This window comes from Pseudopipra pipra, chromosome W (genome assembly GCF_036250125.1).
Source record: "Pseudopipra pipra isolate bDixPip1 chromosome W, bDixPip1.hap1, whole genome shotgun sequence".
NCBI lineage: Eukaryota > Metazoa > Chordata > Aves > Passeriformes > Pipridae > Pseudopipra > Pseudopipra pipra.
Genome location: NC_087580.1, coordinates 1,696,539 through 1,724,083, shown reverse-complemented (window position 1 = coordinate 1,724,083; position 27,545 = coordinate 1,696,539). Strand labels below are relative to the sequence as shown.

Below are 27,545 nucleotides of genomic sequence, written 5' to 3'. Positions count from 1 at the left end.
GCACCCCGCCGCCCTCGCATCGCCCACCCAGGGCGACTTTCCCTGACCGCGGTCCTGCCCATGCCCCGGGAGATGCCGGTGGGTGCCAAACCCGTGGGAATCGGGATTTTTTCGCGCATTAACGGTGGGTTTTGGGTGTGATGGAGGCTCAGATCCGGGCGGACTCCGTCTGGCAGATCCACTGCAGCCCCGTGTCGCAGGCGCGGGGGTCGATCCTGTCCCCCTTGAGCGCCCCGCAGGCTCCGGGACCCTCCCCGAGGTCCTGCGGGAACCTGCGGGTGCGGGAGGGGGCCCGTGTCACCCCCGGGGGGCCCTCGGCGGACAGGGGGGTGCCCACCCCGACCCCCCCAGCGCTCCTCACCGGCTCCAGTCTGGGCGGGAGCCGTTCACCGACGTCCAGCCCATCCCGGGCGCGGGCACCGAGAGCCCGATCCAGAAGTGCCGCGTGGGTTTCCTCAGGGTCTCATTGAGGGAATCCTGGCCCGGGGAAAGGGGCAGTGGTGGCGCTGCCGGGCCGGGGATGGTCACCCCAAAACAGGCTCGGTCCTCACCCCGGGACCGAGCCAGACCCATGTCCCTCCCCCCCGGTCTGCCACGGGCACCGCGGGGAATTTGGCAATGAGGGCTCTGATCCCAGGCTTCTGGGGAGCCCTTTGCCCTCCCCTGGGGTGCCTCCAGCCCCTCTGTCCCCTCGGTCCCTTCACCAGCTCGTCCTTGTCCCACGGCATCGCCATCGCGGCCCCGCGGGCCCCGCAGTCCTCCCGGCTCCCGTGCCACGAGTTCATCCTCTCCGAGACCCAGTAGCACTTGGTCCTGCCCAGCATCCAGCCCACGGGGTAGAGCCTGCACCCCTCGGCCTCTGCAGACAGATAGACAGACAGACCCCGGCGTGCTGAGGCACCGTGGGAGGGACTGGGGGAGGCTCCAACCTGGCTTAAGTTTGGGGAGGGGGCATCGATGGGACCACCGGGGGGTGGGGGGTTACCTCACAGGGGGCACAGGATCCTCCTCAGCTCCCTGAAGGTGCCGTCCAGGTTGGCACAGGGGGGTCTCAGGGAGGTGTTCTCCCACCTCCAGGTCGCCTCGGGCTGTGCCCTCTCTGCCACCCACCAGGACACTGGGACAGGAGGATGCCCAGCCCGATCAGGGGCACTGGGGGGGTGGGAAGGGGCAGAGGGGTCCGGGTGCCCCTTCCCACCCCCCAAACTCACCACACAGCACCAGGGACAGCACCAGTGCAACCGTGAGGGCCCCGAGGAGGCAGCGGGGACGGCGCAGGGGGGCTGTGGGGGGGACCCCCCCGGGTTCTGGAAAGCCAGATCCTACAGCTGGGGGTGGAAAAGAGCACCCGTCACCCCCTCACCCACCCAGAGCCCGGGGCAGGGGGTCCTGGGGCAAAGCACCCTGGTGAGACCCCCCCCAAAACCCCTGCAGCCCCCTCTGCACAAGAGCAGGAGGAGGTTGGTGCCCCAAAAAAATCCCTCTGCTCCCTCTTTTGGGGGGTCCCAGCTCGGGGGGTGGGACAGCAGCCAAACACAGCCTCGAGAAACCACCCCAGCCCCTCCTCCCTCAATCCCTGCCTCAGTTTCCCCACCCTGAGCAGCTCTTGGGGACCCCAGGGGTGACATCACCCCACCCCCAGTACCCCCCCCGAGTCCCTCTTCCCCCCCCGATCTGGGGGGGCCCAGCGGACACGACCCTCCCCAGTACCTGCCCCCGTGGAGGACGGGGGGCTCCCCGCAGCCCCTCGTTTCCTCCACTGCTCTAAGGCCATGTAGCCGTCCTGGTCCTCCATGTCCCGCCGCTCAGCGCCGGGGACCCGCAGTGGTCACAGGAGGAAGGGACAGGAAGCCAAAGCGCCGCTGCCCCCCCGGGCTGGTGTGAACTGGCAGCAGGTTCGGAGCTTCCTGTACCCAAACCAAAGCCCCACAACTGAGTCCATCATCAGCAAATTTGCTGATGACACCAAATTGGGAGGCAGTGTCGACCTGCTGGAAGGCAGGAGGGCTCTGCAGAGGGATCTGGATAGACTTAAGGGATGAAGTTCAATAAAGCCAAACTCGAGCAGAACAGGTGCTGTGAACTGTCACAGGCTACTTTCCATCCTGTGTGTTTTTGCAAAAGGGCCCCAAAGCACAAACTCTGCTCCAAGCCCTCGATGCCTCTTCTGAGCCCTTAACGGGCTCCTGTCCCCTGCAAACACTTCAGCTGCCTTTGACCTGTGAGCTCTCAATGACTTATTTATTTAATAGTTAAAGTGCCTTTAAACTTGTCTTTTTCTTTCCTTTCTGCTTAATTTGTTGGGGTTGTTTTTCCCTCTTTAATCTTTGCCGCTCCCCTCTCTTTCCATTCCTTATCTCTTCCCCTCCCATCCCTCTGTCCTTTGTGCTGCCTCCTCTCCCAGATGTGGGTTCAGCCCTGCCAGATGGTGCCCCTTGGCACCAAGATAACGCTGAGAGCCAGTGCCAGCCCCACAGGGGCTGTTGTGGCTGGTTGGGCTGTGCCCCAGGAGGTCTCAGCTCCCTGCAGGTCCCCTCAGCCTCTCCTCTCCTTCCACCCCAGGCTGCCGAGTGCATCCACCCCACAGAGCCCAGGGACACATCAGCCCCGGGCCCTGAGGCTTCTCTGCAAGGATGGGGAAATGAACCCAAAAGCCAAATTCTTCAAGCCAGGAGGAAGCCCTGAACACCTGCAGTGATCCAGAGAAAGAGTCCAAATGTGGTAATGCTGGGAAAACCCCAAACGATCCGAGGGAGGGCGGGGTGTGGGAAGAGCATCTTGCTCTGGGCCAGCACCAGTGGGATGGGGATGGAACCTTTGGGTGGGTGTGGAGCAGCCCAGGCACAGCTGCACTGAATTCCAGGCTGTGGAATTCACCTCTGGAGGCTGAAGATCAGTCTCCAGGCCCTCAAACACACGTTGGTGGCTCTGAAGGACCCCCCTCAGCTCTTCTGCCCTCCTGAGCCCCCAGAGGGGTCCCTGTCCTGGGTGGGGCTCGGGATGGACTGATGGTCCAGCACAGGAGGGCAAAGCAGAGGGGAGAGGAGCCAGGCCATCCTCACCCTGCTCTTTCCTGCCCCAGGGTCCTACAGAACCGAGTCAGACTGGAGAACATCCCCCAAGGTGCGTGTTCTCCTCGCTCTGAGTGTGTTCCTGGGGATCCTCACCTTGAGCCTGGCTGGAGCAGTGACTGGTGAGTCCCACCCAGGCACCCCCACGGGGAGGATCCGGGCCAGGCACCTCTGTTTTGGGAGGTGGGAGGATCTCAGGACCTTCCCGGCATCAAGGGAGGCTCCCAAAGTGGGAGCTTTGCACTTTGCTCCAGGCATCTGCTCCTCGCTCAGTCACACATTTCCCAAGAGAATCATCCCCAGTTTCCCTCTTCCAGCTGCTGGAAAAAAAACCCCAAGGAATCAATCCCATTTTGCTGCTTTTCAGGGCTGCCCACGTGTCTGACTCAGCTTTCTGTGTTTCAGTTCTCAGTGTGAGACCCCCTTTCCCTGAGCCAGAATTCTCCCACGTGTGCCCAGACACCTGGCCTGGTTTCCAAGGAAAATGTTATTATTTTTCTGAGGCTGAGGGCAACTGGACCATGGGCCGGGAAAGGTGTGAGGCCCTGGGAGCTTCCCTGGCCACCATAAGCACGAAGGAGGAACTGGTGAGGACTGGGATGAACTGGTGAGGACTGGGATGAACTGGTGAGGACTGGGCTTGAGCCTCTGCAGCAGCCCTGGGGTGGGAAACACGGGGAAACCAAGAGGATAAAACCAGCCCCAAACCCCCCAGGCTGGCCCCAAAGTGCTACCAGTGCTGGAGCCGGGAGCCAAGCCCTTGGGAAAAGCCCCAGGTCTGGCTGGGGGTGGACACAGGAAGGAAAGAGGAGGTGGGGAAGGCAAGACTGGCCAAAGCCAACGTTTCTTTGCTTTGCAGGCCTTCCTTCTGCGCTATAAAGGCGAAGCAAACCACTGGATTGGGCTGGGAATGAGGGATAACGGCTGGGAGTGGATCAATGGCACGGCCTTGAATGGCAGGTGGGTCCCTGTGTCCGTGCTGGAGCCCTGGGGTGGGCCCCAGGGATTTCCTGGAGTCTGGGATGCCCCATCCTGGGATGGGCACCTTCTCCTGCCCCGTGTCCAGGCAGCTCCTGGCTTTCCATGGGGGGTTGGGATGGGCCGAGGTCGCTGCCCCCCAACCCTGATCAGAGAATTAGAGACCCCCCCCAGCCAAAGCCCTTCTCTGCTGGAGGGGAAATCCCAGCTCTTCTTCATTTTTGGGGGGAGTTTTCTTCTTTTCTTTTCCCTTTCTGACTCTGGTCCCATTGGCTTTGCAGGTTTGAGGTGAGGGGTGGGGGGCCCTGCGGGTACCTCGATGACTGGTGGATCAGCTCGTCCCTGTGCCACAGGGAGAAGAACTGGATCTGCAGCCGCCCCGACAACTTCGTCCTGTGGGAGGGGAAATTAAGAGACCCCAAACCAGGACTTTCAACCTAAATCTCTGACCAGATGGGGGAGCTTCACCCCAGCACTGCAACTGAAATTTTCAGGGTGAATCCAAAAAATCAGGTACAAGGAACTGCTGCTATCCCCTATCCTTTGGACCTTTTGAGCAGCACAAGTGTGGTTTGCACCACAGAAAACTTGCTCAAAAGGTTTGCACAAATGCAACTGGTCTTTATACAATTTGCCTTAAATGCATTTTTATATGAGTACGACATTTATGTAGCCATATTTATATGAGTACAACATTTATGTAGCCATATTTATATGAGTACAACATTTATGTAGCCATATTTATATGAGGACAACATTTATGTAGCCATATTTATATGAGTACGACATTTATGTAGCCATATTAATAATAGGTGGAGAATAGGCGGAGCTCAGGTCGGTGCTTCTCTTGGCCCTCCATTTCGGTGGGGGGTAAATCAGCCTTTTTTCACACTGTTTTCAGCCATATTTCAAGTTTTTTCTGCGGTGGCCGCGGTTTGGGGGCGGTTTTGGGGTGAGAAAGGAGCCTTTTATTGCCCATTCTCACCCTCCTGGTACTTCCGCATCACTCCCGCTCTTCTCACCATCGGCGCCTGCTGATTGGCCAATTAAACCACGCCCCCTCACTCCCATTGGCCGCTCCTCCTGTAAGGGGGGTACTTTTGAATTAGATGATCAATGGAGCATAGAGGCGTGAGAAAGGAATCATATTAGGATGTGAAACCAGCCAGAGTATGGTACAATGGAACTTCATGGCACAAGCGAATTGGAAGGTCCACTGTGCTTTTTAGCAAGTCAGCTTGATATCCCCTGTTATCAGAGCTGAGTTCTTCCTTGGTTTTGCCACATACTGCAAGATGGATACATCTACCCTTGAAACACAATGGTAGAGGTCATGCATAGGGGTGAGAAAGATGATGATGGGAGGAAGATGATGTGGGCAGGGGTCACTGGCCCCTTGCCCTACAAGTAGGGCAGGCACAGACTGTTGCCATGAGGTCATGATCAGGAGGGGTTTGGCTGCCATTCAGGCATCACCTTATACTGGGTACTGGCCCTACGTGGTGTAATGTGGAACTGATAAAATGGGGTGTCGGGACTGCTGAGCTGAGCGATCCTCATCCTGCCACCGAGACTGTGGCTCTGCGGGGACGCCCGCTGAGCACGGGCACCGACCAGCTGCTGCAGATCCTGACAGCCCTGGCCTGTCTGTGTGGGTAAGCACAGGTTATTGACAGGAAGCAACTGAGAGAACAAACTTTTTAATATCCCTTTAGTGTCACTTTAATTCCCCTTTTATTCTTGAATATTGTTACATAAATAAGTTGTTCACAGTATTTCCCTTTAATTTCCCTTTATACTGATCAATATTGTGTTAATAGTTCTCCATAATATTCTGTTAAGATCCCTTTTTTGGTATCCCTTTAACCCCCTTTTATCACTGGTTAATACTGTATTAAACGCTGTTTGTAGTATTTGTTTTTAAGGCCACACAATAAGATATTTTGTATCCTTTTTTAGTTCTTGATTCTGTTTGCTAAGATTATTATTATTATTATTATTATTATTCTCACTGTAATGAAAGATAATTTTTGTGTTTGAATATTTCTGGCACTTGTCTTTATTCCAGACATGTATCCAAAGGAACTGTCTTTTCCCTAGATAGGGAGAGCCTCAGTAACTGTCTGTGTTAGTTTTGTCTTTGTCTGTGGTTTCTCTAAGGGTCTTTGTGGTTTAGAAATTCAGCCTTCTTGGTGTCCAGGTCTCAAAAAGAGATTTCTCTGCCAGGTCTCTGACCACTGAAATATGGCAGGCCTTAAGTTTTTACTTTGTTTTCCTAACAAATGGCCATGGGCCAGAACTTGTCCATCATCCATTGTCTATTGCCCCCATTCAATCTCCTGCCAGCAGTTTCTCCCCACTGCTGGGTGGGCTCCTTTGCCAAGCACTAGAACTTGTTGGGGAACAGGCCCAGTCCTGTTGCCTATTTTTCGTGGGGATGTGCAGGAGGGCATTGAGTCTTCCAGGAGCAAATTGGCAGAGGACCCCAAGCTGGCTTGCAGTGTGGATGTGCTGGAGGGTAGGAAGGCTGTGCAGAGGGACCTGGCCAGGCTGGAGCTCTGGGCCGAGCCCGTGGGCATGAGGTTCAAGAGTGCCTTTGGTGCCTTTGGGACCTCTGGCCACAAGAACCCCCTGCAGCTCCAGGCTGGGGGCAGAGGAGCTGCAAAGGGTCCCCGTAGGAGAGGCCCTGGGGGTGCTGGTGGACAGAGGCTGAACCTGAGCCAGCGGGTGCCCGGGTGGGCAAGAAGGCCAAGGGCAGGCTGGCCTGGATCAGAAAGAGTGTGGCAGCAGGAGCAGGGCAGTGATGCTTCTGCTGGACTGGGCACTGGTGAGGCCACCCCTGGAGTGCTGTGTCCAGCTCTGGGCCCCTCAATTCAGGGAGAACCTTGAGGGGCTGGAGTGGGTGGAGAGCAGGGCAGTGGAGCTGGGCCAGGGTCTGCAGTGCATGTCCTGTGAGGAGCAGCTGAGGGAGCTGGGCTTCTCCAACCTGGAGAAGAGGAGGCTCGGGGCTGACCTTCTCCCTGTCCACAACTTCCTGACAGGAGGCTGGAGCCAGGTGGGGCTCAGCCCCTTCTCCGAGGCAACAGGCGACAGGACAAGAGGACACGAGGACCTGCCTGTCAGGGGCTGTTTGTCAGGGACAGGAGCAGGACTTTTTGGAGAGAAACAGGGATTAGGTATTGAAATGGGCTGCCCAGGGAGGTGGTGGAGTCAGCGTCCCTGGAGGTGTTTAAGCAAAGACTGGCCATGGCACTGAGTGCCGTGGTCTGCTTGACGTGCTGGGGATGGGGCGTAGGCTGGACCCTGGTTGATCTCACAAGTCTCTGCCAACCTCAGGGACTCTGGGTTTCTGTGCCAGCCCAGCCTTTGGGGACAGCGTGCTGGTGGCTCAGAGGCTCCGTCCTTGCCTTGCCTTGCCCATCTCCTGGCTGCCAGGCAAGGGCCTTGTGACATCACAGCCTCTGTGGAACAGCGCGGTGGCTGAAAACTGTCAGTGCTGCATCCCCGTGCCCAGAGCCTGGGCAGAAGTCGGCTGGCAGGGACGGGCAGAGACTGTGCAGAGGTGTCAGCTCGTCCCGCAGCAGCACGATGCCCAGCCAGGGCATCTCCTGGCTCCTCAGGCTCTCGGTGCTCCTGCTCTTGCCTGGCCCACTCGAGCCTTGCAGCCGTGCCACAGGTGCCATTGCTGAGAACCGGGGTTTTCCTTGGATGGCCCCTTGCCAGAAAAGGCAGGAGAGGCTGGAGAGAGGGGAAGGAGGGGGGTCAGGCCGCTGGGATGGTGCCGGCGGGCCGTGAGCCCGAAGCCAGCAAGGCCTTGGGCCCACACGGTGTCAGGGGAGGACTGAGAGCCCCCAGGGAGGAGGAAAGCTGGGCAGGCCCCAAGGCTGCTGGGCCTCTTCCTTGCCAGCCCTTTGGCCAAGGCCCCGAGGCAGAGGTGGGGCTCAGCCCCTGCACAGCAATGGGGCACAGGCTGAGCCCCAGGGACACCAGACCCAGGCGGCCTGAGCCCATTCAACCTGACCCTGCCCTGACACAACTCCAGGCCATTCCCTGGGGGCTGTCCCTGGTCCCCCCAGAGCAGAGCTCAGGGCCTGCCCCTCCTCTGCCCCTCCTGAGGAAGTTGGAACTGCCATGAGGTCTCCCCTCAGTCTCCTCTTCTCCAGTTGAACACACCAAGTGCCCTGAGTATCTCCTCCTTTGGTTTCCCCTGCAGAGCCTTCCCCATCCTGGTGGCCTCCTTTGGACACTCTCTACTGGCTCCATCTCTTCCTTCCATTGTGTCCCCCCAGAGTGCCCCACTATTGAGGTGAGGCCGCCCCAGGGCACAGCAGAGCGGGACAATCCCCTCCCTGGCCCGGCCATGCTGGGCCTGATGCCCCCAGGACAGGGTTGTCCCTCCTGGCTGCCAGGGCACTGCTGACTCCTGGTCAAGTGGGCACCCCCCAGGACCCCCAGGGCCCTTTCCCAGCACTGCTCTCCAGCCTCTCATTCCCACTCCGTCCCCACATCTGGGGTTGCCCCATCCCAGGGGCAGAATCTGGCACTGCCCCTTGTGGAACTTCCATGGGTGGTGATTCCCAGCCCTGGCATCTGTCCAGGTCTCTCTGCAGGGCCTCCCTGCCCTCCAGGGACTCAGCAGCTCCTCCCAGGTTGGGGTCATCTGCAAACTTGATCCGTGTCCCTTCCAGTGCTGCGCCCAAGTCATGGATGGAGATGTTGGAGAGCACAGGGCCCAGATGGAGCCCTGGGGAACCCCCCTAGTGACCCCCATCTGATGTCCCCCCAGTCACTGCCACCCTCTGTGCCCGACCCGGGAGCCCATTGCTCGCCCAGCACAGGGTGTGTTTATCCAGCTCTGGGCTGGACACTTTGTCCAGAGGGATCTGGGCACAGACACTATGGGAAGCTTCACTGAAACCCAAAATGGTCCCATCAATTGGCTTCCCTTGATCAGCCAGGGGGTGATGTTGTCATAAAGTAACTCAGGTTTGATCAGCAGGTCTTTCCTCTGGGGAAGCCGTGCTGGCTGTGATACCCCACAGCAGGGTGGGAGCTCAGGGGCCACCCCAGACCCCCCTTTTCCCACCTTTTCCCCCATGGCCACTGCAGCACCGGCTGTTGGGTGGAGGGGAACACCCCATCAGCCCCCCAGGGATGAACAGGGGGGTTGGGGACCCCCCCAGTGCAGATCCAACACCCCCAGAGCCCCAGGGAACTGCTCCAGGGCTCAAGTGATGGGGACACCAAGGGACCCCCATGGGACTTCTCTTCCTGCTGTCCCACCCCTCCTTTTCTGCCCCTCTCCCACCCCTTTCCTATGGTCCCCACAACCCACACATCCCCCCTGCACTCTGTTTGGGGCTCCCACCCCCCTCCCAATAACTTTGGGGTCCCAACACCCTTCACACTCAGTTTTGGGGGTCTCAGCCCACCACTTTTCCCTTCTTTCCCACCCCTTTCCTATTGTCCCACTAAACCACAGCTTCCCTGTGCTCCCTTTGGGGGTCCCACCCCTTTGGCCCCTCAGATGAAGGGGTCTTACCACCCCCTTTTCCCACCTTTTCTCCCCTTTCCTGCTCCCTTTCCCCCATCCCCCCTGTGGCAGGGGGAGTTCAAGGCTTAGACAAAGTTGATGGGAGAAGTCCTGCCCTGGAGTCCCGAGGTGCAGAAGGGACTCCCTGGCTTTCTAAACTCCTGCTCCCAGAGGAGCCTGGGGTCAGCTGGATCCAATCTCAGCCTTGGGTTATGCCAATGCTTTGAATTTAAGGAATTATAGAGATGGGATTGAACCAGTTTTGTCCCACAGGTTTTAATGATGGAAAAGCAGATAGATTTATATCAATGAACTACTTATTACTAATAATGATCAGACAAAAGGACTAAACCAGAATTATTTACTACACAACATAGACAGTAAAACTACCAGTAGTACAGGATAAGATAGGACAGGGCACTACACTAAAGCAATTGTTGAAGCAATTCTACTAAAGCTGGCAAACAAGCAATAATTCTTAATTAGGGATGGATGGAACTCCCCCAGAGCAGCGCTCGTGGGGAGATCTCTGCTCTCAGCCTCCAGCAGTGACCTTGGGGGGTCCCCAGCCAAGGCAGGAATCTCCACACACCCCCCAAGAAGGGTTCTGTTGGAAGAACCTGCCCCTGGGAAAGGGGACTGGCCCTTTCTGGTAGAAACCCAGGGACTGACAGTCCTTGGACTCCAGGGGTTCCCTCACAATCAGGGGCTTCATTTGGGGTCAAACCAGTCTGGGGTCCAACATCTCCTGCCTTGTCCCGGCCCCCTCTCAGCTCAGCACTGACCCCTTTGCAAATGGGGCATTGTCTTGGTGCCGATGCAGGGGGGATGTCCTGCCCCAGTGTCCCAGTGTTCCTTTAATTCCCAGAGGCCCTGCAGTGTCCCAGTGGCCCCTTGATTCCATGACCTTCTGAAACACCTCAGGCTTCCTTTGGTTCCATGAGGCCCCCATGTCACAAAGGCCCCTGGATTCCATGAATTCCACAGTGTCACAAGGTTCCTTTTTTTCCATGGGGCCCTGCAGTGTCCCAATTGTGCCTTGATTCCAGGAGTATCCAAATTCTCCCCGGGTTCCTTTGGTTTCAGGAGGTCCCGCAGTGTCCCAGCGGCCCCTTCATTCCAGGCAGGCCCAGGGAGACGAAGGCAAAGACGGAGCCCCGACCCCCATCAGCATCTTGGGGGGGCGGGGCAGGACCCAGGAAACGGCGGCGGCTGCTGGGAAGGGACTGGGATGGGATGGGATGGACCGGGATGTATTGGGACTGACTGGGATGCACTGGGATGGACTGGGACAGACTGGGACGGACTCGGACAGACTGGGACGGACTGGGATGGACTGGGATGGACTGGGACAGACTGGAACGGACTGGGACAGACTGGGATGGACTGGGATGGACTGGGATGGACTGGGATGGACTGGAATGGACTGGGATGGACTAGGACGAACTGGGATGGACTGGGATGGACTGGAATGGACTGGAATGGACTGGGATGGACTGGGACACCGGGATACACCGGGACCAGGACTGGGACCCAGCAGGACCCCCGCCGGGAGCAGGATCCGAGCACACTGGGACCCTCCAGGACCAGAACTGGGGCAAGAGGGATCATACTGGGAGCAACTGGGACCACACTGAGGGCTACTGGGAGCAACTGGAGGCCACATAGGATATAGTGGGAGTGTCTTGGAGTCACTGGGATCATACTGGTGGAAAGTGGAATGTTACTGGGGCATCTGGGAATGACTGGGAAGGACTACGAGCATGCTGACAGCTCTACTGGGATATACTGGGAGTGTCTGCAACCATAGTGGGGGTAACTGGGACCATACTGGGAGTGACTGGGACTACATGAAGGGGAATTAGGACCAGGCTGGGGGCAACTGGAAGGAACTGTGAGTGACTGGATTTACAATAGAAGCACCTGGGATTGAGTGGGACTGTCAGGAGGGAAGACCGGGATCATACTTGGAGTGACTGGATCTGTGCTAGGGGCAACTGGGAGCAACTGGGACCATACTGGGATCACAGTGGGAGCAGTTTGGCCCATGCTGGGAGCAACTGAGAACACACTGAGGGTGACTGGGGTCATACTGGGATCATATCAAGAGTGAGTGGGATCATGCAGGAGGTGATTGGGATCATCCTGGGAGCAACTGGGAGTGCACTGGGGATGACTGGAAGTGGCTGTGAGCAACTGGGATCATGCTGGAAGCTTCTGGGGGACACTGGGAATGAGTGGGACCACATGGAGGAAACTGGGAGCAACTGGGAGAGACCAGGAGGGACTGGGATCATCCTGGGACTGACTGGGCGCTGAATCCGAAAAATCGGTCTGAGAAACTTCTCAGAGAGTTTTTTCTCTTTAAGCAGCAAGGTATTTGTTTATTCAACGTTGGGAGCAAGCCAGCTCGCGCTGGACAAACTTGCTCCAAGGCTTCACACAAAATCAGCATTTTTATACAATCTTCAGCTGTGATTAAATGCATATTCAAGTGATTCCAACTCTTTTGGGCCTGGCCTCCTGTTTCACCAGGGACACAGCCCGGGCCCGGGTGTTCCCATTCCCATTCCACGGGTTTGTATTCCTGTTCCAGGTGTTCCCATCCCATTCGAGTTGTTCCCATCCCATTCCAGGAGTTCCCATTCCCATTCCACGTGTTCCAATTCCCTTTCCAGGTGTTCCATCCCATTTTAGGTGTCCCCATTCCCATTCCTATTGTCCCTCCTCCCATTCCTGGTGTTCCCATCCCACTTCTGTTTTCCCCATTCCCAGTTCTTGGTGTTCCCATTTCCATTCCAGGTGTCTCCACTCCTATTCCAGGTGTCCCCATTCCCATTCCAGGTGTTCGCATTCCCATTTCCCCTGTCCCCATTCCCATTCCCCCGTCCCCATTCCCATTCCTGGTTCCCAGGGAGGAACTGCCAGATGCCGAAGGAGGAGCCAGAATTTATTGCCCAAAGCAGGAGATTTTCAAACCAAAATTAAACCCTGGTGATGTCACCACTGTCCCTGTGATGTCACCGCTTTCCCCGTGATGTCACCAATGTCCCTGTGATGTCACCAATGTTCCTTTGATGTCACCGCTGTCTCTGTGATGTCATCGCTGTCCATGTGATGCTCTTCCTGCAGTCGGGGCACTCGGGGCTTCTCTTACCGGTGGGTCAGTTGGTGGGAGGTCAAGGAAGAGCTCTGCCTGAAGCTCTTCCCACACTCCCCACAGTTGTAGGGCCTCTCCCTGATGTGGAGGCGAGGGTGGGTGTAGAGGGTGGAGCTGTCCCACATTCCCTACACGTGTAGGGCTGTTCCCCAGTGTGGATGTGCTGGTGGTTGAGCAGCTTGGTGCTTGTGCTGAAGCTCTTCCCACATTCCAAGCACTTGTCGGGCCATTCCCTGGTGTGGATGCAACGGTGTTTGCAAAGGCTGGAGCTGTCCCTGAAGCTCTTCCCACAGTCCGCACACGTGTAGGGCCTTTCCCACTGTGGATCATCTGGTGTCGGAGCAGGTGGGAGCTCCGTTTGAAGCTCATCCCACACTCCCCACATATGCAGGGCCTTTTCCCACTATGGATCATCTGGTGTTGGAGCAGGTGGGAGCTCCGTTTGAAGCTCTTCCCACACTCCCCACATGTGTAGGGCTGTTCCCCACTGTGGATGCGACGGTGGTTGCGGAGGGTGGAGCTCTGCCTGAAACTTTTCCCACACTCCCCACACATGTAGGGCCTTTCCCCAGTGTGGATGTGCTGGTGCCTCAAGAGGTGGGTACTCCTGCTGAAGCTCTTCCCACATTCCAAACACCTGAAGGGCTTTTCCCTGCTGGGAGGCTGCTCAGGGACCACCAGCTCGCAGCTCCGCCTCAAGCTCCGGCCGCCTTCCCGGCACACGCTGGCTCTTTCCTCCTCACAGCCCCCTGGGCTGGCTTTGGAGCCCTTCCTGCGGAGGCATCTCTGGCCCTTTTCCTCCCCGCTGCCTTCCTGCGCCGGGGAGCCCTTCAAAACGGCCTCTCCCACCAGGCTCTGCCGCCGGGATTTGTCCTCCGCGCTCTCCGGCCTCACCTCGGGGCCTGGGGCAGGAAGCAACAAGGACACGCAGGGGATTTGCCTCCGGCCCACAGGGAAGCCCAAGGACATCCCCCCAACTCCAGCCCCGGCAGGACGGCCACAAAAGACAAAAGACCGACCCAAAGGGGCACTGACTTCCTCCTCACCTGCCTGGGGGGCCCACGGCATCTTCCTCTTCCTCGCAGCCTCCTCCTCCATCCGCCCAAGCTTTGGGAAGCAGAAATCCTGATGGGGGGGAAAACAAGGAGTGAGTGCGTTGCCTTGGGGGTTCCTCCTGCCCAAGTCCAGCTGTAGGCATCTTGTGTCCATAATAACCTCCAAAACACCAACATTCAGCCCAAAAACCTCTCCCAGGAGTTCCCCCTCTCTGCTCTCTGGGGTTAGGGGTGTCCCCTATGTCTGGCCTGATGGCACTTCTGCCTGCATTGGGGGTCCCCCTTCTCCAGGCTGCCGGGGGTCCCGCGGCTCCGGGGGGTTCCCACTCGCCGGGGTCCCCTTTAGTGTTGCCAGGGGGGTCCCAGGGCTCACTTCTCCCCACTCTGCCTCCCGGGGCCGGCCGGCCCTCCTCTCTCGCCTCCCACCCTTGCAAACCTCTTGGCGCTCTCGGCTCCCACCCCGCCTCAAGGCCCCCCCTCCTCTCCACACTCCAAGGCCTTCCCCCTCTCCGGGACCCCCGCTTAAGGGGCCCGGCGCTCCCTCTCTGCTCCCCCCCCTCCAGCATTCCGGGGGTCCCCCAGCTCCGGGATCGCCCCTCTCCGCTCTCCCCACTCCGCGGCTACCGGGGTTCCCCCCCGGCTCTCACGGGGGGCCCCCAAACCGCTCTCGCCCCCCCCACCATTGCCGAGCGACCCCCAGGACCTTTTGGCTGCTCTTCTTTGTGCTCCCGCTCGGCTCCTCCCATGGCTGGGCCGCCGCTTTTGGCGGGTTTCCTCCTCCGGGATCCGCCCCCTGCAGCCCTTCCCCCCCTGGCCCAGCCCCCTTGGGCCCCCCTTGGGCCCCCCTTGAGCCCCCCTTGCCCAATAAGTCTGATCATACAGACAAGCAATTGGGTTTAATCCACAAAACCCAAATGTAGAACCCAGAACCCTGGGCCATCAACAAAGTGGTGTTCCTTGGGCCCCCCCCGAGTCCAAAGTAAAGGGAGAGGGGAAAAATACCTGCTGGTGGGAGAGCTGTTGCAGTCTGGTCAAAAGTGGGGATTGCAGTCCAGTTGAGGGGGGTGGTCTCAGGCTGGTTGAGAGCGGTGAGCTGCAGTCCTCCTCTGGATCCCACGAGTGGTGGAAAGGTTCTGAAACTCCAGGTTTATATATTCTCCAGTTCAGGCAGGAATGCCCAGTCCTCCCCTCAGAGCAGGGAATTCCATAAAAGGATGCTCAGTTCGTTCCCTCAGAGCGGGGAATTCCATAAAAGGGTATGAGGATACTCAGAGAGGGGAATTCCATAAAAGGGTATGAGGATACTCAGAGAGGTGAATTCCATAAAAGGATATGAGGACAGGAACACCCCCCCCACCTCACAGGCCTCCCCCCCCCCAACAACAGTTCCTGGGAAAATGGCATGGAGGGCCATAGAATACACAGTTTTGGACTACACCCATCCAGTGAGGAATCGGTCCCAGCTGTTCTAACTAGGACAGGATTCCAGAGTGGGATCAGGTGGAATTGTGGACTGGGATAAGGGCTGGATTCTGGAGTGGGATTGGGGTGGGATTGGGGTTGGATGGATGGAGCAGGATCAGGAGGGAATCCAGAGCAGTTCCTACTCTCCCTGGTCTCCACAGCCGGCTCCATCCCCTGGGATGGGAATAGGGACATGGTGACTCCTTTCCCCACTCTCATCCCAGCAGGAATCACAGCCTGAGCGATCCTGGAGCTGGATCTGCCCCTTCCCTCTCCCTGCGGAAAGGCAGGAGCTGCTGGCAGAGCTCATCCCGCTGCTCCCACCCACCCCGGCCCCCCTGCGACTCTTCCCGATGGATCAACTTCCTGCTTTTTCCCGTGTGAAACCCAGGACCACAATTATTCCTGAGGCTTAGTTTGGGTGTGAAAATCTCCTGCTTTGGGCAATAAATCCTGGCTCCCTCCTCCGGCCTCCGGCAGTTCCTCTGTGGGAACCAGGAATGGGGACGGGGGGGCTTGGATGGGGACACTGGGAACAGGCTGGGGACACCAGGAATAGGACTGGGGACGTCAGGACTGGGATAGGAACACTGGGAATGGGGATGTGGAAGACCAGGATGGGAACAAGGGGGACAGGAATGGGGGACACTGGGAGCCGGTTGGGGACAGCAGGAAAGGGAATGGGGACTTGGGGGACCAGGATGGGGACACTGGGAACAAGTTGGAGTCACCAGAAGTTGGGAATGGGGATACCAAGAGCAGGCTGGGGACACCAGGAAGAGGGAATGGGAACACCAGGAGACAATGGGGAAAGGGATGAGGACACCAGGAACAGGATGGGAAAGCCAGCAAAAGGTTGGGGACAACAGGAACTGGGAATGGGGACATCAAGAGTTGGGAATGGCAACACCAGGAATGGGAATGGGGACATGGGGGACCAGGATGGGGTCATGGGGAACAGGTGGGGCATTACCAACACCTGGTAATGGGAACACCTGGAGCGGGAATGAGAATGTGGGGGACCAGGATGGGGACACTGGGGACAGGAACGGGGACACTGGGAGCAGGCTGGGCATTACCAGCAATGGGAACGGGCACGGCAGGAACGGGAATGGGCACAGCAGGAACTCTGTGTCTCTGCTGCCCCCCGGGCTGTGCCTTGGAGCCCTGACAGCTCCTGCAGGTCGCAGCTTTCCCAAGGCCTGGCAGCCCTCGCTGCCGTTGCCGGTCCTGCAGCGCCGGGCGGGACGCGCTGCGGATCCCGCCGGGCTCCGGCGCTGCCACGGAACCCGCCGGCACTGTCAGCCCGCACGGCACCCACGGCAAGGGGCACCACGGCCGGGCAGCTGCTCTCCACGGCATCGCCAGCCCACAGCACCCAGCAGCTCCCATTGACTCACTGCAGCAGGAGAGCAGCAAAGCCTGGCAGCAAACTCCCAGGGCAATTCTAGGGGCCAAAGGGACGCTTCCAGCAGCATTCCGGACTTGAGTATTCCCGCAGAATTCCTTCTCCGCCTCTGCAGCCTCTCGTGCTGTTCCAGGACTGTCGGGTTTACACTGCCCTCCTGCTGCTCCTGGCTCAGGGCTCGCCAGGTTCAGTGCCCCCTTGGCAGTCCCGGACAAAAGGAGGGCACTGCTCTGCTCTGCTTTCTGCTGCTGAACATCTTCATTCTCCTCCTCGCAAGGACCCACAACTCTCCCGCTTTACAAAGAGCAGCAGCACTTGGCAGGCCCGGCAGGATCTTCCCCACAAAGGCCGTGGCACTGCCCTGTGCTCGTCCTGCCACAGGAGCTCAAGGCTTCTGCACAGCACAACTTCCCAGCAGTGACCTCCCTGCTCCAGAGGGATGAGGAGCCTCTGCTGAACTGCAGAGATTCACACACTGCAACCACTGCACTGCCTGCATTTCCTGCCATTCTGCAGCACTTGGGCATCTACTGGGGCTCTTCCTGCTGTTTAAGAAGGAGGTTTGCAAGCTCGGGGAATTGGATGGAGTTTTGTTCAAGCTGCCAGCTAAGGAAGTTTTCAACCTGTTACACAATACATGCAATGAAAACTCCAGTGATTTAAGAACTCGGGCTCCAGCAGAATTGTTGGATTATTTATTTCATCAGGAAAAATAGACCAGGAAATAAAGTCGTCCCTTAATATATGTAAGTCAAATGAACTCATTTAGGTAAATAGGCTCTAAAAAGGAAGTTATCGAGTTTTATATATGGATACTTTAGAGAAGTCAGAGCCACAGGGGCCCCACAGACATGGTATTTGTTCTCAGACAACTGCAAGAGAAGTGCAGGGAACAGAACAAGGGTCTCTATGGAACCTTTGTTGACCTCACCAAGGCTTTTGATACTGTGAGCAGAAAAGGTCTGTGGCAGATTTTGGAACGTTTAGGTTGTCCCCCCAAGTTCCTTAAAATGATCATCTCACTCCATGAGGATCAGCACGGCCAAGTCAGATATGGCAATGCACTTTCTGAGCCCTTTTTAATTAAGAATGGTGTGAAACAGGGCTACGTTCTCGCTCCTACCCTATTCACAGTCTTCTTTAGCATGATGCTCCAAAGGGCCACGGCAGACCTCGATGATCAGGACGGGATCTACATTCGATACTGTACTGATGGAAGCCCTTTCAACCTAAGGAGACTGAAGGCCCACACCAAGACCTTAAACCATCTTGTCCAGGAGCTGCTTTATGCTGATGACGCCGCCCTCGTCGCTCACACAGAAGCAGCTCTGCAGCGTTTAACATCCTGCTTTGCTGAGGCTGCTGAGCTCTTTGGGCTGGAAGTCAGCTTAAAGAAAACAGAAGTTCTCCATCAACCTGCACCTCAGGAAGTCTTCCATCATCCCCACATCACCATTGGCCAATCAGAGCTCAAATCAGTGCAGCAGTTTAATTACCTGGGCAGCCTCATCTCCTCGGATGGTGAGACTGACAGAGAGATGGACAACAGGTTAGCAAAGGCATTTAGTGCTTTTGGAAAACTCCATAAAAGAGTTTGGCAAAATAAACACTTGAAGAAAAGCACAAAGATCAGTGTTTACAGAGCCATTGTGCTGTCTACTCTCTTATATGGGTCCGAATCCTGGGTCATCTACAGCCACCACCTGCGACTCCTGGAACGCTTCCATCAACGCTGCCTCCGTACAATCCTAAACATCCACTGGTCAGATGATGTGACCAATCCATCTGTTCTAGAACAGGCAGCAGTCACAAGTATTGAGGCCATGTTGCTGAGAACACAGCTGTGCTGGGCAGGGCACGTCTCCAGGATGAAGGACCAACCACCCTCTCCCTAAGATCGTGCTCTGTGGTGAACTTGCCACCGGCTGCCACAAGAGAGGAGCCCCGAAGAGGAGATACAAGGACTGCCTGAAACAACATCTTAGCCTTGCCCATATTGATCTTCATCACTGGTCTACTCTGGCCTCCAGTCGTGAGGTCTGGAGACACCCCATCTCTAACGCTGCTGCTTCCTTTGAGAACGCAGCAGGATCACCATCGAGGAGAAAAGACAACGCAGAAAGAACCGTGTCCTGTCGATCCCATCCAAGGAGTCTTTCTGCTCTGCCTTTTGCAACTGGACGTGTCTATCTTGTATTGGCCTCTTTAGCCACCAGTGTGCTTGTAGCAAATGTGGGCAGAGCCCTTCCTAAATCTTCATTCCCGAAGCCCAGCCATGATTTTGGATATTAATTTGGGAGTCTGGACTCATTGGTTTATTTGGTTCTGGAACTGGTATTTGGTTTCTTTGGTTTTGGAAACAGGTATTTGGTTTCTTTTGTATTATGAGTACTTCACGTTGCAAAGAAAGAATCTTGAAGAAATCCGTTCTGGTATTTTGGATATTAACTTGTGATTTCTGGACTTATAAGTTGATTTGGTTTTGGAAACTGGTATTTGGTTTATTTTGTATCCTTGAACCATTGGAAACAAATTGGGACCCCTTTGGAGAGACAAAGCTGTTGATGCTCCAGGGGTTCCAGGACCCTGAGGATTCCAGTGCCCACTGAAAGTGTTATTCAGGGAGATCCTCTCAGTCCCTGGATCCAGGGAGTTCCAAGCAAGATCCCTGGAATTTTATTAAGACATTAAAAGGTTTAAAAAAGGTATATAAAAGTATATAAAAGGTATATAAAGATATATAAAAGGTCTACAGAACTAACATAGAAATGGAGCTCTATAATATGATTGACTTATAAAAAGTCGTGATAGAACTGTAAAAGAAGAGGTGTGATGCCTCAGAGCTTTTTGAGCTACCCAGGGAGGTGGTGGAGTCAGCGTCCCTGGAGGTGTTTAAGCAAAGACTGGCCATGGCACTGAGTGCCGTGGTCTGCTTGACGTGCTGGGGATGGGGCGTAGGCTGGACCCCGGTTGATCTCCCAAGTCTCTGCCAACCTCAGGGACTTTGGGCTTCTGTGCCACCCCAGCCTTTGGGGACAGCGTGCTGGTGGCTCAGAGGCTCCGTCCTTGCCTTGCCTTGCCCATCTCCTGGCTGCCAGGCAAGGGCCTTGTGACATCACAGCCTCTGTGGAACAGCGCGGTGGCTGAAAACTGTCAGTGCTGCGTCCCCGTGCCCAGAGCCTGGGCAGAAGTCGTCTGGCAGGGACGGGCAGAGACTGTGCAGAGGTGTCAGCTCGTCCCGCAGCAGCACGATGCCCAGCCAGGGCATCTCCTGGCTCCTCAGGCTCCCTGTGCTCCTGCTCTTGCCTGGCCCACTCGAGCCTTGCAGCCGTGCCACAGGTGCCATTGCTGAGAACCGGGGTTTTCCTTGGATGGCCCCTTGCCAGAAAAGGCAGGAGAGGCTGGAGAGAGGGGAAGGAGGGGGGTCAGGCCGTTGGGATGGTGCCGGCAGGCCGTGAGCCCAAAGCCAGCAAGGCCTTGGGCCCACACGGTGTCAGGGGAGGACTGAGAGCCCCCAGGGAGGAGGAAAGCTGGGCAGGCCCCAAGGCTGCTGGGCCTCTTCCTTGCCAGCCCTTTGGCCAAGGCCCCGAGGCAGAGGTGGGGCTCAGCCCCTGCACAGCAATGGGGCACAGGCTGAGCCCCAGGGACACCAGAGCCAGGCGGCCTGAGCTCTTCTTCCTGCAGCGTCTGCCTGGGGCAGCCCAGCCAGGCCTGAGTCTCTGCAGGAGAGGCCAAGCCCAGCCAGAGAGGGCTCAGCCCTCTGAGGCTGCACTCACTGCAAAGGGAACAAAACATTGGCCCAGAGGACATCCTGCCCCCAAATGGAGAACTGCAAAGGTCAAGTATTAAAAAGTCACCCCCCTCCATTAGACAAGAAATGTTTACACCTCTTTCCTAAAAGCATCCAGGACTCGGGTCACCCAGTTTTCTCTCTGACAAGGCTTTGCAGGGGCTGCTTGGGAAAGGGAAGCCCTGGGGCCTCAGTGCAGATGGGTGGGGCTGCACTCTGGGGGGGTCGGCCTTTGGCTCTTGGCTTCCAGGGCCCACCAGGAGTCAGTGAGCCGGGCTGGGGACGAGGGGCAGGACTGGCTGGGATTGCCTCTGGGGCCTGGCCCAGAAAATGGAAGTGTCCCCATGGGGGCAGCTGGAAAGGGCCCAGGAAGGAAATGCTGCCCCAGCGCAGGCTGTGGGCCAGCTCTCTGCAAGAGAAGTTGAGGGCTCTGAGGCAGAGAGGGGATAAGAGCCGGGTCCAGGCTTGGGAATTGCCGGGAGGGGAAAGGGATGTCTAAGAACAAGTCCCTCAGGAGAGGGAAGCAGAGAGGTTATGTTTTGACCCCAGCACAGAGATGTGCAGGGCAGAGCAGAGAATATGCCCACATAAGATTCTTGTGCATCCGTCTATGCAGTTCTGACAGGCACTTCTTATCACAGCCTGTCCTCTCCATTCCAGAATAGGCCCTGGCAACCAAAGAACCAACACCCCACACCATAGTGCAGACCAACCCATGTGCTTTGGGCCCTTTTGTTGTCCTATCCATTCTGGCCTATCCTCTCCATTCTGGAACAGCCTCTGGAAACCAAAGAACCAAGCCCCCACCATGTGACAGTTCAACCCCATCCATATGTCAAGGGCTCCTTTGTGGTGTCACAGCCTGTCCTCTCCATTCTGGAATGGGCCCTGGCAACCAAAGAACCAATGCCCTTGTGGTGGGGAAAAAACAGTTTTCCCTCTAAAGTTAAAAAATGGTAACCCCCAGGGGGTGGTGACCCTTAGGATTAAACCAACGAGCACTTCTGCAAAATAGAAACATATCACCCAGACCAGAAAAGAAGGTTAGCTGTAGTTGTTGTTGTTGAAGTAGCCATATTCTGAGGCCACAAGGAGAAGGGGCAGTAGCCCTGTTGGGGGCTATGGCCCCCACCCAGCCCCTGGCTGGGGGGCTACGGGGACTTGGAACAGTGTTAGACTGCGCTAAGTATCTGTAGTTGAGAGCTGGGAGGTTTTTTCCCTCCACCGTGAGCAGCAGAAGCAGCGGCAGAGCAGTACTGACCGGAGAAACGGTGGCAGAGAGCCAGAAGAAGATAAGAACTGAAGAAGCAGCAAACCAAGCACGCAGCTAATCAGAGAGACACAGAGTTGTCTGAAGAGAGAGAAAGTTTGGGTAAGAACTAAAACAAACTTCCCAAACCCCTCTGAGACCTCCTAGGAAGGAGGAGGAGATGGACTCTTTAGAAGAGTCTTGGAGTGCTACAACATTGAAAAGAGAGGAGCTGAGAAGCTCAAGGCATCCCGAAGCTGGACCGGGACAGCGAGAAGGAATGCGGAGGGGTGACCTTGGCCCCCACATTGCTGCTGCCAGGCTGGCAGCCTGAGACAGAGCACAGGAGCTCTGATAGAACTCTTGAGGCAAAGGTTTTCAGCTGAAAGCTGCCCGAGACATTCTGACTCAGGGGTGAATCCCCTGAGGAAGGGACCTTCATGGGATGTCTTACACCCCATGATATGACGTGGTGAGGCGAGCCTTGTCCCTGCTACGCAGCCCACAGAAGAGAAAGACCCTCACTTGGAGTCGAAGGGCCAAGAGGGGCTTGGAGACCCCCCTCGTGTGTACTGGCAGAGATCCAGTTCCAGCTGCTGCATGGAAGAAGAGAGCCTGCTGCCCTAGAGACACTGCTGCTCTGAGAGTGGAAAGGATCTCTTCCTTCTTCCCTCCTGGAATTTTATTTGGAGGAAGAAGAGATTCGATCCATTGTAAATACTCCTTTATCATGGTAGAGATAGTTGAGATTGTGTCTCTAATGTATTATAATATTTATCTGTACAGTCATTGTAATATAATCCTTTCCCCCCATTTTGAGTCTCATGTGTTGTCTGGAAAACCCATCTCACACTGGGCTGAGATGTGGGAGGGGGGCTTGAACTCAAGAATTGGATTTTGGGCCTCTCAAACCATTACAGCCCTACAACCCCAAAGTGAAGCCCCACCTTTGTGCCATGGGCCCTCTTGTGATGTCACGGCCTATCCCCTCCATTCCAGAATGGCTGCTGGAAACCAAAACACCAATGTCTCACAGCCCCTAGTGCAGCCCAACCCATGTGCCATGGGCCCCATTGTGATGTCATGGCCTGTCCTCTCCATTCTGGAATAGCCCCTGGAAACCAAAGAACCAACACCTCACACCCCCACAGTGCAGCCCCACCTGTCTGCCACTGGACTCTTTGGGATGTCACGGCCTTTCCCCCAGGAAAGAAAGCCTGGAACCTTTGGGTTTCAGATGCAGTTGGGGGCCACCCTGGGAACTCCATGGGCAGCAAGAGCTTTCTGTCCTGCCACCTTTTGTCTGGCAGGAATCTTCAGCTGTGTTCAGTTTGGGCAGTCAGACTGGCAATTTCAGCACAGGGCTCCTGCAAGTGAACGACAGCCCTTCCCTCCAGGAAAGAAACCCCTTACCCTCGGTCTCTTCTCCTGTTCCTTAAAACACAACCTGCAGGGGAGCTTTCTGGGATCTCTTCTCTTGGGAATTGGGAAGACAGATCCGCTCTCATGTTTAACACCTCAGGCAAAACAACCCTTTGAACACCTTTCCCAACCCTCCCCAACCTTTCCCAAAGCCCAGATTTTACAGGTGTCCTGTAATTATGGCCCAATCTCACCCAAACCCACAAACCATGACAGAAACCTCTCAGCCTCACGCTGCCTCCTTCCCATTGCTGTGCCTCATGTGCAGGCAAAAGGCCTTAAAATCAAGCACCCAAAATTCATGGCCTGTTCTTTTTCCCAGAAAAGAAGGCATGGTGAACTCTCCAGACCAGGGAACTGGAAGATCTCCTCAAAACTCCTTTGGTACACGCTGCAGGGCCAACGATTCCTCTGCTCTGCCCTGTCGGCGCTGCTTTGTCTCATCTGGGTCCCCAGAAACTGTCAGCGAAAGCCGGGGAATAAAATCTCTGAGCAGTTGGTTGGGTTCCAGAGGTGACCCTACTTCATTCAGCACTGAAGGGACACAGCAATTGCTCTCTAACACCTGTACATCAGTTCTCAAAACTTTTAACAATTTCTACATTTTAGCAGACAAAAGAATTCCTGTCCATTGGCTTGCCAGTTCTCTGCAGGAATTCTTCTTCTCTCTTCCATTGGCTCTTGATTTCTCACTTTGCATGATACTTAGTCCACAGTTTTTGTCCTTTTCTTGTCTTTTCCCTAGATAGGGAGAACCTCAGTAACTGTCTGTGTTAGTTTTGTCTTTGTCTCTGGTTTCTCTAAGGGTCTTTGTGGTTTAGAAATTCTGCTTTCTTGGTGTCCAGGTCTCAAAAATAGATTTCTCTGCCAGGTCTCTGACCACTGAAATATGGCAGGCCTTAAACTTTTACTTTGTTTTTCTAACAAATGGCCATGGCCCAGAACTTGTCCATCATCCATTGTCTATTGCCCCCATTCAATCTCCTGCCAGCAGTTTCTCCCCACTGCTGGGTGGGCTCCTTTGTCAAGCACTAGAACTTGTTGGGGAACAGGCCCAGTCCTGTTGCCTATTTTTCGTGGGGATGTGCAGGAGGGCATTGAGTCTTCCATGAGCAAATTGGCAGAGGACCCCAAGCTGGCTTGCAGTGTGGATGTGCTGGAGGGTAGGAAGGCTGTGCAGAGGGACCTGGACAGGCTGGAGCTCTGGGCCGAGCCCGTGGGCATGAGGTTCAAGAGTGCCTTTGGTGCCTTTGGGGCCTCTGGCCACAAGAACCCCCTGCAGCTCCAGGCCGGGGGCAGAGGAGCTGCAAAGGGTCCCCGTGGGAGAGGCCCTGGGGGTGCTGGTGGACAGAGGCTGAACCTGAGCCAGCGGGTGCCCGGGTGGGCAAGAAGGCCAAGGGCAGGCTGGCCTGGATCAGAAAGAGTGTGGCAGCAGGAGTAGGGCAGTGATGCTTCTGCTGGACTGGGCACTGGTGAGGCCACCCCTGGAGTGCTGTGTCCAGCTCTGGGCCCCTCAATTCAGGGAGAACCTTGAGGGGCTGCAGTGGGTGGAGAGCAGGGCAATGGAGCTGGGCAAGGGTCTGCAGTGCATGTCCTGTGAGAAGCAGCTGAGGGAGCTGGGCTTCTCCAACCTGGAGAAGAGGAGGCTCGGGGCTGACCTTCTCCCTGTCCACAACTTCCTGACAGGAGGCTGGAGCCAGGTGGGGGTCAGCCCCTTCTCCGAGGCAACAGGTAACAGGACAAGAGGACCTGAGGACCTGCCTGTCAGGGGCTGTTTGTCAGGGACAGGAGCAGGACTTTTTGGAGAGAAACAGGGATTAGGTATTGAAATGGGCTGCCCAGGGAGGTGGTGGAGTCACCGTCCCTGGAGGTGTCTAAGCAAAGACTGGCCATGGCACTGAGTGCCGTGGTCTGCTTGACGTGCTGGGGATGGGGCGTAGGCTGGACAACGGTTGATCTCCCAAGTCTCTGCCAAGCTCATGGACTCTGGGCTTCTGTGCCACCCCAGCCTTTGGGGACAGCGTGCTGGTGGCTCAGAGGCTCCGTCCTTGCCTTGCCTTGCCCATCTCCTGGCTGCCAGGCAAGGGCCTTGTGACATCACAGCCTCTGTGGAACAGCGCGGTGGCTGAAAACTGTCAGTGCTGCGTCCCCGTGCCCAGAGCCTGGGCAGAAGTCGGCTGGCAGGGACGGGCAGATACTGTGCAGAGGTGTCAGCTCGTCCCGCAGCAGCACGATGCCCAGCCAGGGCATCTCCTGGCTCCTCAGGCTCTCGGTGCTCCTGCTCTTGCCTGGCCCACTCGAGCCTTGCAGCCGTGCCACAGGTGCCATTGCTGAGAACCGGGGTTTTCCTTGGATGGCCCCTTGCCAGAAAAGGCAGGAGAGGCTGGAGAGAGGGGAAGGAGGGGGGTCAGGCTACTGGGATGGTGCCGGCGGGCCGTGAGCCCGAAGCCAGCAAGGCCTTGGGCCCACACGGTGTCAGGGGAGGACTGAGAGCCCCCAGGGAGGAGGAAAGCTGGGCAGGCCCCAAGGCTACTGGGCCTCTTCCTTGCCAGCCCTTTGGCCAAGGCCCCGAGGCAGAGGTGGGGCTCAGCCCCTGCACAGCAATGGGGCACAGGCTGAGCCCCAGGGACACCAGAGCCAGGCGGCCTGAGCTCTTCTTCCTGCAGCGTCTGCCTGGGGCAGCCCAGCCAGGCCTGAGTCTCTGCAGGAGAGGCCAAGCCCAGCCAGAGAGGGCTCAGCCCTCTGAGGCTGCACTCACTGCAAAGGGAACAAAACATTGGCCCAGAGGACATCCTGCCCCCAAATGGAGAACTGGAAAGGTCAAGAATTAAAAAGTCACCCCCCTCCATTAGTCAAGAAATGTTCAGACCTCTTTCCTAAAAGCATCCAGGACTTGGGTCACCCAGTTTTCTCTCTGACAAAGCTTTGCAGGGGCTGCTTGGGAAAGGGAAGCCCTGGGGCCCCAGTGCAGATGGGTGGGGCTGCACTCTGGGGGGGTCGGCCTTTGGCTCTTGGCTTCCAGGGGCCCCCAGGAGTCAGTGAGCCGGGCTGGGGACGAGGGGCAGGACTGGCTGGGATTGCCTCTGGGGCCTGGCCCAGAAAATGGAAGTGTCCCCATGGGGGCAGCTGGAAAGGGCCCAGGAAGGAACTGCTGCCCCAGTGCAGGCTGTGGGCCAGCTCTCTGCAAGAGAAGTTGAGGGCTCTGAGGCAGAGAGGGGATGTGAGCCGGGTCCAGGCTTGGGAATTGCCGGGAGGGGAAAGGGATGTCTAAGAACAAGTCCCTCCGGAGAGGGAAGCAGAGAGGCTGTGTTTTGACCCCAGCACAAGGGTCTGCAGGGCAGAGCAGAGAATATCCCCCACGTGAGATTGTTCTGCATCCCTCCTTGCAGTTCTGACAGGCACTTCTCTTCAAAGGTCGTTCTGTGAGCGTCTTTTTGTTCTTTCCAGGTGGGATGCAAGCGGTGGGGGGGCCTTTGGCACCGGAGGGACGACGAGCAAGGTGGGCATTTTCCTGCCAGTCTGAATCAGATGTTAATTCTGGTGGGCTGTATCCTTGGTGAATCTAAGCACATCCCTTGGCATTTGGGGTTTTTTCCGGGTGGTTCACAACCTGAGAAGCATCAGCAGAGTGGGAAGGAGGTCCTTGCAGTAAGAGGTCAGTGTAAAGGAAGCTGAGATGTGAGAATGTTGCCCTCTGAGGGGATCTGTCAGTGTGTGCCTTCCCTGGGGGATTTCTTTGCAGTGGCCGTGCGTATTGCCAGGGGAGCAGAGCCACAGGCCCAGGAACCAAGCGACAAGGTCAGGTGCTCTTGTGCTGGCCTGGTGGGCAAGGGCAGGGTATTGCAGGGCTCAGCAATGGAGTATTTCCCTCTTCTCTTTGGAGGTGCTGTCCCAGTAGCCTTTGGAAAAAGATGATCATTGCAGGTGAGTCGGGGAGGTAGCGAGGAGGAGCAGGGGCCCAGGGAATATTCAGAAATGCCACAGAAGGTTTTCTTTGCCTCTTCCAGGTGTGCCATGCAGTGAGAGCCGCAGGCTGAGACTCTGGCCAGAGCCAGGGACTGGAGGACCCCAGAGCACATAGGGGAAGGTGAGTGGTGGAATGGTTGGGGTTTGGCCGATGTACTGCTGAAGTCCTGCACTGATTTTGGTTTCCTTTCTTGCAGCTGACAAAGAGAATAACCCAGCGACTGCAGGAACCTCTGAGCCAGCCAAAGGGATGATGGATTGACAGGCCCAGCTCTCTGAAAGATAAGTCGAGGGCTCTGAGACCGAGAGGGGATGAGAGACAGGTACAGGCTTGGGAATTGCCAGGAGGGCTTTTGAAAGGAGCGTAGGGGAAAGGGATGTCTAAGAACAAGTCCCTCAGGAGAGGGAAACAGAGAGGCTGAGTTTTGACCCCAGCACAGAGATGTGCA

The 27,545-nt window shown here is 56.6% G+C and overlaps 3 protein-coding genes across 3 annotated transcripts in view; 2 read left to right on the top strand and 1 right to left on the bottom strand.

The window, feature by feature from the left end:
* Window positions 1-27,545, top strand: part of LOC135404776 (gastrula zinc finger protein XlCGF26.1-like) — an 86,245-nt gene that overhangs the window by 30,643 nt on the left and 28,057 nt on the right.
* Window positions 149-1,905, bottom strand: LOC135405961 (uncharacterized). The gene is made up of 5 exons (XM_064640474.1): window positions 1,711-1,905; window positions 1,212-1,328; window positions 709-859; window positions 362-676; window positions 149-272 (listed from the first exon to the last, which is right to left on the bottom strand). The coding sequence occupies exons 1-5, from the start codon at window positions 1,793-1,795 to the stop codon at window positions 149-151; spliced, it is 792 nt and encodes a 263-aa protein (XP_064496544.1). The 5' UTR covers window positions 1,796-1,905.
* On the top strand, window positions 1,794-4,572 carry LOC135405960 (C-type lectin domain family 2 member D-like). The gene is made up of 5 exons (XM_064640473.1): window positions 1,794-1,998; window positions 3,083-3,193; window positions 3,477-3,658; window positions 3,931-4,031; window positions 4,331-4,572. The coding sequence occupies exons 1-5, from the start codon at window positions 1,794-1,796 to the stop codon at window positions 4,488-4,490; spliced, it is 759 nt and encodes a 252-aa protein (XP_064496543.1). The 3' UTR covers window positions 4,491-4,572.